General features: G+C 39.9%; 1 protein-coding gene across 3 annotated transcripts in view; it reads left to right on the forward strand.

Annotated features, from left to right (window-relative positions):
- The window catches only part of pomt1 (protein-O-mannosyltransferase 1), a 241,570-nt gene that overhangs the window by 53,004 nt on the left and 174,709 nt on the right, over nucleotides 1-13,857 (forward strand). For all 3 annotated transcript variants that reach the window (XM_035436345.1, XM_035436348.1, XM_035436346.1), the window contains one exon: nucleotides 5,147-5,240. In XM_035436345.1, the coding sequence (XP_035292236.1) occupies nucleotides 5,147-5,240 (94 nt within the window). The remainder of the gene's footprint in view (nucleotides 1-5,146; nucleotides 5,241-13,857) is intronic.

The following is a 13,857-nucleotide window of genomic DNA, read 5'->3' on the forward strand; positions in this document are numbered from 1 at the left end:
AGTAGTAGTAGAAGTATTATTATTATTATTATTATTATTATTATTATATCACTTCAAAGAATACTTTTGTGTTGTCTCACATAATAAATACAATGACAGTCATTTAACAAAAACAAAGCTGAGTGTTGGTGTTTTTTCTTTTGTAGCTAGAAATAGAATTCTGTGGAACTGAATGGAATCTTTGAGGCAGTTTTTCTCCATTTCTACTTCACGGCGCAAGAAGGCTTTAAAACATCATAACTTTGGCTCTGATTGAGATAATTCAACAATTCAAAAACATTTAAATAGGGATAAGTCTCGTGTTTCTAGATTTGTGACCAGCTAAAAATGTCAAAATTTCACCATGTGAAGGGTTTTCCCAGAATCTCCTTTATCACTAATGTACATCCACACCACTTTGTTGCAATCTTCCTGGCCAAGACTTCTGAAGTAGCTTCTGAGGGGTGCCCAGTACTTCAATATTCGGTCAACAGATGGCAGCAGAGATAACCATCTGGTGACAACATGCCGCAGAAGGTTGCAATCACTGACTTCCAAAATGCACAAAACTCTTTGAGCTGTGCTGTTCTGCTGGCAGATATACTGAAGTGACTGTATACTTTGAGTACAACATTCTCTACATCAACATTAAGATATCCAGCTGCATATTTTGTTGTGTAGAATATGGGCTAAGCAGTTAGCAGCAAGCATATCATCCTGGGCAAGCTTTAATTTTTGGTGGACACTGCTGTGCTTTCCATAGTTTACACTTGCGTTGTCTGCAGTGTATGCTGAGACTTTATTCAAGTCCAGCCCAGATCCTTCTAACTTGGTTAAAAGCTGATTGGTGATAGCCGCTGATTTTTCCTGACTATCACTATAAAAATCCAGAAGGACACGCTGCACACCTTTCTCAAAATGGAAATATCTCAGCAAGATGGGAAAGCACTTTGTTGAGCCTTTGTTAAAAGCATCAGTGACTAGAGAGAAAGGAAGCTCATTGTCCTTTATGTAGTCACTGTGGGTCTCGAGAGAGAACGGTGCCAGTACATTTTCACTTTAGCCTTTGTTTTTCCCCATGTGATGCGTTTAGCTATTGTTGAATCGTTGTAAATTTCCCTATCCACTTTAATGCCACAGTCTACACTCCTGTAAGGCTGATGGTGTTTGACAGTGTGATAGACTTTGCAGAGCTTTGCTGCTGTCGTTTGTTCTCAATCGGAGATCCGGTAGGAAGGAAAAAAGATGAGAGGGAAGATGTACCTGCAGTCCTCAGATTGAGTTAATGCTTGTTGGTCAAAGCATGACGTTCTATGGTGCCTTTCCCTTTCACACACTGCAAAATGCATGAAATTCGTCAATTCTACTTCTCTTTATGAAATCCATTTCCTTGCTCCATTCTTCGCTAAAAGACATTTTTATTTTCGGCATCTTTCGGCAAATCTTCGTTGCTAGCTAGTTGGTTAGCTGGTGTCAGTTTCATCCGACCTCACATGCACCGGCACCACGCGAGCGACCCGAGCCTCTGACAAAAAAAAACAAAAATGCCGCGGTGCGTGATGCACGCAGCAACGTACGTAACGTAACGTATGAAACGTGAGGTTTTATTTGATGTAAATCTAAGCCAATAAAATGTTGGAATAACACGTTGACACTGTAATTCTAGTTTTAAACATAATCACTTTCACAAAAGCCGGACAATTATGCGTCCGGCCAGAGGCCGCGCCGGACAGAGGACAGCTGGGTCAAAAACAGGACTGCCCGGCTCAAAACTGAAGTTGTAGCGAACAGACAACGTGGACTGTAGGCAGCAGCCTAACCAAGACTAAGACCCAAGACCAAGACTAACTTAGAAAGATGCACATCATAAGTATATAGTCCTGGATCTGTCCAATATTGCTGCTCCGCGACGGTCCCAGTGTCCTCACAACAGGCATCCATTGGCCTGGTTGGCAAATGCGTGCATTGCCTCACTGGCGCATCTTTGGATCTGAATTTCTGCGACAGGACTGTAACATCATTATGAACGTCTGAAGGGAAGCCAGAAACAATGCAGCAGCAACAAAACACAAAGCCCAAAAAAGACTTGGACGTAAGGGATACACTTGGGATAAACCTCCCTATACCAACTTATAACAGCTCAGTGTGCCTATCTGTATAACATACAGTATCCCCTCCATTACAAATTATATTATTATTATGAAAGAAGCAAATGGGTCGCTGCAATTCACAGAAACAACTGGAATCCAGGCACCGAAACGCGGTTCTTATTTTGTGTCAACATACCTGACACAAAATAACAACCGCAAATCCATGTTTCGGTGCCTGGATTCCAGTTGTTTCTGTGAATTGCAGCGATCCATTTGCTTCTCATTTCTTTAGCTTTCGGTAGTCTGCTTTCGGCAGCTTTCGGCATATTCCGGTGGGAAAGTGACGTCAATGCATACCCTCTATTACCAGGACGGTGTCTGTTTTCATTTCATAAAAGCACTCACAAGCACTGCTGAGTCAGACGGGAACCTGGTTGACCATTATCCATGCGATGGACTGACGAAAGCATTATATGTATGTGCATGTAAATAACACATACCTTAACCTCTTAGCGCATTGCCCCTAGTGGTGGGCACGCCCGCGTGCCTAGATTACTAAAGTCAAACATTCGGTGCTACTGCAACCAACGTGTGAGATGAAAACAGAAACGCGTTGTTTCAGTTTCATTAGTAGACGATACATGACAACTATGCCGAAAACGGAGTTTCGCAGCCCCACCATTGTCGCTCCGGTCGTTCATTTAACACGCACCCCCTCCCTGCAGTCTCATCTAAAAAACACCCCCCACCCTTGACATAATGGACAATATTGTCTATCCTGGCATTAATAAAAATATTCTTTCACCACTAAAAAATCGTATTCCGTCATAGCAGCAAGATAAACCCGACAATAGCCCTAAGATATGCCTATACAGCAGTGAAAACGCTGCTCACTCAATAACGAAATAAACGAGAAAAAGTTTTTAAAAATGATACCATGTCATTCTACAGTCAATATCTGGGACTAAATATTGAATAAATATAAAACCTTACTGTTGGTTTTACGTGTAGAGATGTCCCTTTTGAGACTGCGTGGTCATATATTGTCTTGGACAATCCGTTTGGGAAATATAGGCGCATCTGTGACGCCTGGGTATCTTCCAAAATAGCTGTGCGTAACACCACACCTGTTGTTTACGGCGTCGTCGTCCTTTTTAGTACAGTCTGACTTGATTTACAATTCATTTATTCGGTAGGCGAGAGTATAAGCTTTCTAACGATGTATAACATGTCTAATTCTGCTTTTGGAATAGCGTTTTATAGGTCAGCGTAACAGAAAATATTCTTAGCATAGCATTCACTTACGCAATCACTCTGTTAGCAGACAAATACGATGCACCTAACGAAACGTGTTCAAGGATATTTCGTAATTTCTTGGAAAATACTATTATTATTGAGGACTTCTGAACATAGCTAAACCATATGTTTGCTGATAGACCTAGCTGACATCGTTTTCTGGAGCAAAACAGAAGCGAATAGAACAATATCATTGATACCGTCTCTGTCTCTATCTACTGAACACAGATAAAATTTCATCATTTCATCATTTCTATGTAAGTATTATTGCTCAAAATATTTCGGTTATATAAGTTATTTTTGAAATTGAGTGTCTTTAAGTAGGTTAGTGGTATTATATAATGTGGATATTTCACACTGTAATGTAAGCATTAGTAGTATAATAGTTTTTGTGATGCATTCAACAGTGATGATGAGAGAATATTGCCAAAACGTGGTGGACGGTTGAAAATTGTTTTCATATCGTCCCATCCCCATACAAGAAAACATACGAGAGTACAGATTATAGAAATACATACAAGAATTAATTATTACACATTTAGGTACTGTACAGCATTGTGTGACAATATGTTTCCATTATTTTTTAATCTGATATCAATGTTTCATCTTAAACCTTCATAAGGGGCTGATTTATATGCTTTATAATGGACAAAAACATTATATTCCTTTTTGGAGAGATTTTGGATATGTTTCTGGACCCCTAGCTATTTTAGACCACTGTATTGTGAGAAAGCTTGTAATTACCACTTGAAAATGATGCAACAATGAGTTTCTTGAGTAAAACAGTTGATTTGTAGTGAAATACATGAATTTGTTGTGATCTACAGCAATGCATAATTCAGACATTTTGGTAGATTTGGAGACAGTGTACCCAGTGTCTCCAAATCTACCCAAAATGTCTGAATTATGCATTGCTGTAGATCACAACAAATTCATATATAAAACTTTAGTAGTTTTACATATCCACCCTTAGTATATATGCAATCTCCCAGTATTTCATTGCGAACTAAAAATGAAATGGCCAAATTAATTTTAGATTTTTTGCCAAAACAATTGCATTTGTGGCACTTTATTTCTTCCAAAATTATGAATATGAAGTAATCTAAGCTAGTATTGTAAATGATACAATACAGAGCTCTGAGTCTGCACTTTGACCACGTGTGAATTGTTTGATTACAAACAGAGAAAATAAAATATTAAATCAGAATAAAGCAGAAAAATGCAGGTGGTTTTAATGTTGTTGCTGATCGGTGTATAGCCTGTATAAGACACTGTTATATTCTGTCATGTTGTATTCATGGGCGTTCCTGCTATGACCTTCCCGATTGTCTGCTCTGATGGTATTTCAGGTTTTTTGTCAATGGAAAGAGTGACAAAAGATGTAAGATTTGATTTAGATATGGTGCAGTTATGTGTGTTACTTCATGTTTTGTACATTTTTGGTTGACTAGCACTGTTCAACAGGGCGACTGCAAATCTTTACCAATATATCCAGCTTTTTTTCATTAGCTTATTCATGTTCAACACTAATGTTTGCCAATGCTAGCTAACATTGTAAAAGGATAGTCCTCTAGCAATGGGTAAATAAATTGTGGTAAAAATTACCCTCTGTTTATTTGCATTCATCATTATTTAAAACGTGTTTGTAGCTCATTCATACTTTTTCAACCTTCACCATTAGCAATTACCATGTATGCTTTGTTGAATGCAACTCAGCCAGTCAAGAATTCTGACATTCATATCTCTAATGTTCTTTTTTGTCTGCTTCCTACTTCCTACAGTGTAAAGTACATGGGACTCTTCACCTATATTCTACTTTTGTGTCTGGCCGCCTACCACACTTGGCAACTTATTGGAGACAGAACACAAAGTAGTGTGAGTTCATGACCTCTGGGAATATGAAGATTTATGTCTGCTGTGTAACATTTTGGGTATAAAAATAATTGAATAATCAAGCTTGATAAGATTTTATTGATTTTGTGAGCCATTTTAAATGTTTTTTAAAAGTGTAAAATGGTGAGAAATCTAATATGGTTCATTTTGGTCCAAATAGAGAATGCTTCCTTGTGAGCAATGACATCTAATGATGTTGGTTTTGTGTCTCTTGGTCAAATGAGGAAGAGTTATGAGCCTTTAGAAATTAACAACGCAATGGCTGCCACAGGTGCTGGCTAACTTCATTAGTGTAACTGCTGATAGTGTACAGAAGCATTGTATCTGCTCTAGTTCAACCAAATATCTCCAAACTTATTGGATGGCTCCTACTGCAAGACAGTGATCCCAAACATACTACTAAAGCGTGTAAACTACTAAACAAGTGAGTTTTTCAAAGCCAAAAACTGAAAAGACTTAACCCTCTGGGGTCGAGAGGTCCGCCGGCGGAGCTCGGCAAGATTAAATGAACTTTCGTTTCTATTTGGATGATTAACTTCACGAGTTGTTATCATACAGACGCAACAAAAACATTGACAGAAACCTTAGAATCGCGACTTTCTAATGTGCCCATTGACAAATAATATGAATTGTTTTAAAGGTCTAAATTTGATTAATTAAACCATGTATGCTTCATTAATCCTTACTCATTACTATGTGAATTTCGCTCAGCAGGAAGTCCGCCCAAATCGCATTCACATGTTAACGACATTATAACTACTCTCCAAAGAAGGAGACTAGGGGAGGGGCTATGCGGGATCCATGTGAGAAATGCCCAGCCTGCGAAAGCAGGATAGAATGTCAAAGTGTAGCCTAATTCACTTCTTTTGAGGTAAACATTTCGTTTAATTTTGGAAAATGGTTCGTCCGGAAGCCGACATTGATGAAGAGTGGTGTCATTTCGAACAGCGAACTGATCCAGCTGAGGATCAACTTCATGAGTAAGTATATTTCTTATGATCATATTGGTAAATATGTGTACTGTATTGCAACGTAGCCTGTCAATAGCCTAGTGCAGATTGAGGCATTGTTATTGATGAGTTGTGTGTAGTTTAGTTGGAATATCAGTGTTTATTTAGTTAAGCTAATGTTTTTTTGTTGATAGCTTGCATTATTTGTAAATGTGTGCTGTATTACATTCTCTGTGTGTTTGTAGGAATATTCACTAATATGCGCGCTTGTAAATTCCCACACTACGAATGATTCTAACCATTGTTTCTCAAAATTATAGGCTACCTCTCTGAGTCTGGTTGTGTTTGTTTGGTTCTTTGTTTGTATATGATGTCACATTTCATAATTTTTGTTTTCATTAGTTAGTGGTTTGTCCCTTTTTTGTAAAGCACATTTAATTTTCACCTGTTGAAGGAAATGTGCTATATAAATAAAGTTTGATTTGATTTCACATTTCCTAACAATTTTGTTTTTATTATATTTGCAGAGATGTTGATCAGGAAACACGGCCTAGTTCACCACTAGCTAAGAGGCCAGGCAGACGTTGCTAGAGTACACCAGTCTCATCTCATCTTCCATGCAGTTTACTTCAATAAATGTTCTCAAATCAAAAGCTGTCTTTGTTTCTGTCTTCTAAATGGCTCACTGAGTCTTTGTCTTAGTGGTGGGGAGGCATGCGGCCAGGTGTGAATAGCCTACTTAGCTGGCAGGTATTTCTACCCAATGCATATTCATTACAGAAAGGCCATTTGCCCTCCCATTCTCACCTGGTGTTGAAAAATAGTAGTCACAACACTAACTTTTAGCAATTTATTTTATATTTCTCATTGGATTTGCTAAAATATTTTGTCATCTTTTGATTCCCAAGACCTTGAAGAACACATTTCAGTGACCAAAAGTCTTATTCACAATTGTTTAGTGTGTTTTATTACAACATTCCTGTGCATGTTCAAAACTACTGTTTACAGTTTGTGTGTTTTTAGAGCAGTTTACAATCCACACATTATTATGACCTACTTACTGCTGCCATATTGTTGTAGCTGAGTTTGTGCTGAAAACAAAGATATGAAACACTTTGGAATCACTGTATATAAAGTTGATGAAATTTACACAAATGTCAGAGCATGGCACAATCACCAGTGTGCCTCATTTTACCCTTAGACCCCAGAGAGTTAATCCCCAGGTGGGGAAATTTGGGTGTTACAGCAGCAGATAAAAACAACATATCACACATAGACATAAAAGATATAAAAAGTGCTTTTAGTAATTTGCTTTAACAATAAAGATCAATAATAATAATACTAATAATAATAACAAATAATAATAATAATAATAATAATAAATAAATAAATAAATAACCAGGAGCTGAACCATTTAGGGATTTGTAAACTAATAAAATAATTTTAAAATCAATTCTAAAACTGAAAGGAAGCCAATGTATAGATTTTAAAATAGGTGTAATATGTGCTTTCTTTCTGGTCCTGGTCAGAACTCGTGCTGCTGGATTTTGTATGAGTTGTAATCGACCAATAGTTTTTTTGGGGAGACCAGAAAAAAGAGCATTACTATAATCAAGCCTGCTATTAATAAAAGCATGTACTAGTTTCTCTGAGTGAGACTGTGAAATAAAACCCCGCATCTTAGCAATGTTTTATAAGTGATTTAAATGATTAAGCTGTTTTAGCCATCCAGCCATGTCTCCGTGAAGCACAGCATACTAAATCATCAAATCGAATCAAATTTTATTTGTATAGCGTATTTTACAGCAGTTGTCACAATACGCTTTACAGACAACCCTGGCCTAAACCCCTACAGGAGCAAGCCTAAGGCAACAGTGGCAAGGAAAAACTCCCTGTGGCAGATGGGAAGAAACCTTGGAAGGAACCAGGCTCAAGGGGGAAACCCATCCTCCTCTGGTCGGCTCAGGGTGCCGACTGGTGGCCAGCATGTCAGCCAGTTTTATGGGGTTTATGATGTGGCTCAGATGATGGGTGGGGCCGGGTGGTGGTGATGGGGAGCAGCAGGTGGCGACAGATGTGGGCAGGGTGGAGGCAATGACGAAAGAGGGGCTGGACCGCAGAGGTGGGGGAGACCAGACAACTCTCAAAGCACTCTCGAAGGTTGGGGCAAGAGCCCCGTCGGCAGCATGGGGAAGAGGGTAGAAACGGCAATTAGGGAATTTGCAATATAGCAGACAGTGGGTAAAGTGGCAGTAGTATGTATTGGGGGGACCCCGCCAGGAGTAATATACGGCTGCATAGCTACTAGGACAGGGATGGAGAGCCCATGCAGTCATAAGGGGTGGACAACCATACCCGCCTATCAAAAGCCAGCCCATGTAAAGTTGGGTCACAGCTGATTGACAGGTGACAGTAAGGAAAGGATTGCCACCCACAAAGCTCTATGACTACAGGCTTCTCGCACCCTGTCTCCAGACTATAACTGATTATAAGCCTGAGCATAGAGGTGCATTTTTAATCTAGATTTAAATATTGAGACTGAGTCTGACTCCTTTATAAATTTTGGAAGCTGGTTCCCCAGTAGTGGGGCTCTGTAAGAGAAAGCCCTACCACCTTTTAGGTTTTTGGAAATTCTTGGGACTACCAAGTAGCCTGCGTCTTGGGATCGGAGTGACCTTGTGGGCTTATAAGGTAGGAGCAGGTTAGTTATGTACACAGGTGCACATCCATGCAGAGCTTTAAAAGTCAGGAGCAAAATCTTGAAATCTATCCTAATCTATGCTTAATGGGTAGCCAGTGAAGTGACGCTAGCACTGGTGTAATGTGCTCATACTTCTTAGTTCTGGTCAAGATACGAGCAGCTGCATTCTGCACAAGCTGGAGACTCTTTAACAAGTTATTAGAGCAGCCAGATAGCAGGGCATTACAATAATCTAACATAGACGTAACAAACGCATGGATCAATTTTTCAGCATCCCCAACTGACAGGAAATGTCTAATTTTAGCTATGTTGCGTAGCTGAAAGAAGGCAAGTCTGGATATGTTTTTTATATGTGTGTTAAAACATAGATCAGGATCAATAGTGACACCAAGGTCTTTAACGACCATATTAGGTTCAGCCAAACAACCATCACAGTTTAAGGTGAGAGTAGACAGTTTCTCCCTTAATATTTTGGGACCTAAAACCAACATTTCAGTCTTATCTGAATTTAGGAGCAGAAAATTTGAAAGCATCCAAACTACAATCTACAATACAGGCCTCTAACCGTGAAAGCGGCAGTGCTTCGCCAGGTTTCATTGAAATATAAATCTGAGTATCGTTTGCATAACAGTGGAACTCTACGCCATGTGCCCGGATAATAAGTGGTAGCATATATAGCGCCAAGTGGTAGCATATATAGCGAGAAGAGTACTGGTCCTAGTACTGATCCTTGTGGAATACCGTATTTCATTATTGAGGAGCTGGGCTCTTCTTCTTTTAATTTGACAAACGGTTTCCTGTCACATAGGTATGATCCAAACCATGCGAGTGCCTGTCAATGAAGTCCAACACAGGCCTGGAGTCTGTCCAGTAGAATTCCATGATCAATTGTGTCAAAAGCTGCACTCAGGTCGAGGAGTACAAGGACCGACACCGAGTTACAGTCGGCTGACAGTAGTAAATCATTGATAACCTTGATAAGTGCGGTTTCTGTGCTGTGGTGGGGTCTAAACCCTAATTGGAATACTTAAAGGATACCTTTAGAGCTAAGGTATGAACTTAGTTGCTTAGCAACAGTTTTCTCCAATAATTTTGAAAGAAATGACCGAAAGGTCGTAGGTTCGATTCCCGGGTAGGACACTGCCGTTGTACCCTTGAGCAAGGTACTTAACCAAAATTTCTTCAGTATATATCCAGCTGTAAATGGATACAATGTAAAAAAGTTGTGTAAGTCGCTCTGGATAAGAGCGTCTGCTAAATGCCTGTAATGTAATTTAATGTAAATGGAAGGTTTGAAATAGGTCTATAATTTTCCATTTTATGAGGTTCTAGGTTTGGTTTCTTCAATAATGGCTTAATAACTGCCACTTTTTGTGACTCAGGTACATATCCTGTAACTAGGGATGTGTTAATGATTTTTAGTATGTGCTGGCCTAGTACCTGAAATAGTTCTTTAATCCAATTTGAAGGAATGGGATCGAGTAGACAGGTCGTCGGTTTTGAGGACATAACTAGTTCAGGTAGCTCAACCATGCTAATGGGCGTAAAACTGTTTAGTACCGCTGTCTGTAAATCTTCCTGTTGTAACCAGGCACAGGGCTGTTTATTAACATGAACAGGAATAGTGCATGATGGAGACAGTTTGGTAATCTGGTCTCTAATAGCCTCAATTTTCTGATCGAAAAAGTTCATAAAGTCATTGCTGCTAAGATTGGAGGGATAAGTTGAAAACTCTGATGATTGTTTTTTAGTTAATTTATCCACAGTACTAAATATAAATTTTGGGTTATGTCTGTTTTGTTCAATTAGTTTTGAGAAAAAGGCAGATCTAGCAGAAGCAAGAGCTTGCTTATATTGAAGGAAGCTGTTTTTCCATGCAAGATGAAATACTTCTAGCTTTGTTGACCGCCATTTTTGCTCTAATTTTATAATAGACTGCTTCAGGGCCCGGGTGGTGTCGTTGTACCATGGAGTGTGGTTTTTCCGACGAGAGTTTCTTCTTTTAAGGGGGGCAACAACATCAAGAGTGTTCCTGAGGGTAAGGGTTAGCTGGTTAGTCAGTTGGTCCAATGCAGCTTCATCGGCATTTTCATCAGCCTTTTCTTCAGTGGAGAGGAATGACTCCGGAAGCATATTTATAAACTTTGGAATAACCTCAGGGTTTACTGATCGGCTGTAGTAATGTCTAGGCTCTGATACAGGTGGATTGGATGCCTTAATATTAAACGTAATGAGGAAATGATCTGATAGTATAGGGTTATGAGGTGTGACGATAAGATTTACCACACTTATACCATGGGACAGAACTAAGTCTAGGGTATGCCCACGGTAGTGAGTAGGCTCACAAACATTCTGTACAAAACCAATAGAATCAATAATAGAGGCAAAAGCTGTTCCTAGGGGGTCACCGTTTTTATCCACATGTATGTTGAAATCACCAACAATTATGACCTTATCTGCAAGGTGTGATAAAAACTCAGCAAATTCCCTTAAAAAATCATAATAAGGCCCTGGTGGCCTGTAAACAGACACAAGAAAAAAGGGCTGCCTGCTAGCACTTTTATTAGCTAGATCGGGCGGTACACAGTTAGTGATAAGAACTTTAAAAGAGGAGAACATATATCCATGCTTAGGCTCTAGACTCAATATGGACTGATAAATAGCTGCAACGCCTCCCCCTCTGCCTGATAGACGTGACACCTGAGTACCTATAAAACCCACAGGAGACGCTTCATTAATTGCATCATATTCATCAGGTCTTAGCCAAGTTTCGGTCAGACATATTACATTGAGATTATGGTCTATTATCAATTCGTTGACAAGATCTGCTTTTGGAGCGAGTGATCTAACATTTAATAGTCCAATTTTTCACTATGGTTAGTAGCAACGTGCCGTGTTTTTATGACAATGATGTTATCCACATCAATACCACGGTTAGCCTTACGTTTGGCATAGATGCGTGGAACAGACACAGTCTCAATATAACAGATACTAGATTCTAGTTCAGAAGTATTAGTTAAAGGGGCTTTTGAATAAATACTATTTCTGTTGGCTAGCTCTAAAACGCACCTTGCAGACAAAGGCGTAGGGCCATATGTCTGGGACACAGGTATAAGGAAACGAGCAGGCAAACATGTAGGGTTAGAAGCCTGCGGCCTGGCCGGCGCCCTGATGGAGTGTCAGGATCTGGCCTTACTAACACTAGCAGCTATGTTGTTCAATAGGACACGGGAACCTCTCCAGCTCGGGTGGAGTCTGTCTCTCTTCAGTAGGCCAAGCCTTCCCCTGAAGTCAGGCCAATTATTAACAAAGCCTATGTCACTAGATGAGCACCACTCCGACAGCCAGAGATTTAGCAAAGATAGCCTACTGTAGTCCTCGTCGCTCCTACGAGCTGGAAGCGGGCCAGAGCAAATTACTTCCCGACATCTTTTCAGCCACTGCACACACCGATATAAAATTATTTTTGGGGACCTCCGATTGGCTCAATCGGATGTCGTTTGTGCCGACGTGGATAACAATCCTAGAGTATTTACGTTTACTTTTAGCCAGCACTTTTAAATTTGCCTCAATGTCTGTGGCTCTGGCACCAGGAATACACTGTACTATGGTCCCTGGTGTCTCTTATCTCACGTTTCTCAAAATACTATCCCCTATGGGCTTTCTCAGTAGGTGTGTTACTGAGTGGGGAATATCGGTTGGTAACGCGAGTTGGGTGGTGCTCGGCGGCCCTATGGTTCTTTGGTACCGTGATAAAATCGTCCTGCAGCGAGGACACTGGCGGCGGAGAAACACTCGCATCTAAACTAGCATCCGGCTCGGGTAAAAGGGAGTCTCAGAAAGCCTCACTTTCCTGAATCTGATATAATGTCCGGATGCAGGTCTCTAACTCATCTATTTTCTGTGCCAATTCTAAATTAAGCTGACACTTAGCACAAGTACCATTACTCGTAAAATTGGCAGCAGAGCTAAGGCTAAACATGCAACAAACTGTGCAGGGAATGGAAGCCATGATGCCCTCTGTCTTACCGTATTTTCTTTAGTTGTTCGTTTCTTTCGATTTACAGTTTACTTTGGCGAGTAATCTGGAGAAAGTAGTATATGATGCTTACTTGTAATATGGGGGTTTTGTTTAAACAAAAGCCCAAGATAGTGTCGATACGCACTTGAAAGCACAATATTAGCCTGTAACAAACTTTTTCAAACCGCAGTGGACCGTGGTGTGTACTACACTGCCGGAACTCGCGTTGGCTGCTCATCAGGGCTGAAAGTTTGTCCGTTTTGTTTGCCAGTGATTACATTTCACATGACAACGGATGGAAGGTGGGGTTTAAAACTTTATTTCTCTCCAGCCTCTCCTTTGCCCACACTCCTGCCCTCTTCCCCCGGCATCGCCTCCGTAGTACAGCTATATAAAATATATTATATACTCCGTAGTATATCTGACGGCGGAGCAGCTGCTCTTTCCCGATACGAAATAAGTGCTTCTCTTGTGTATATAGTCCAGTTCAGCCCGCGACACATAGCTGCTAGAACTTAAGCACTAAAAAACACTAAAACCGTAAACCTAAACACTGTAAGCAAAGTATACTCAAACTAAAAACTAAAAACACAAACAAACTAAAAACAGAGTAAAAATGCAGAGTAAAGTGCAGAGCTGCTGTGACAGGCTACTGTCACACACTAACTAAAAACTGGGCTAAAAACGAATTAAAACAGAGATATTTGCGTCACTCAGCTGCAGAATAAGCTCCTCTATCACTGTATCTTCAGGAATACAGACAGTTCATTCAAAATAGTCCCCTTTAATCAGAAGGTTAGCCTTATAATCAATGGTCCTCATTTATAAAAACTAAGCCAAAAAATTTTGATTGTAAATTGTTCAGAAATGCATTTATGCAAGCAATGTGGGATTTATGAAAATTTTCATATGTCAGTTTATTCGTAG

Source organism: Anguilla anguilla, chromosome 10 (assembly GCF_013347855.1).
Source record: "Anguilla anguilla isolate fAngAng1 chromosome 10, fAngAng1.pri, whole genome shotgun sequence".
NCBI classification, from domain to species: Eukaryota; Metazoa; Chordata; class Actinopteri; order Anguilliformes; family Anguillidae; genus Anguilla; species Anguilla anguilla.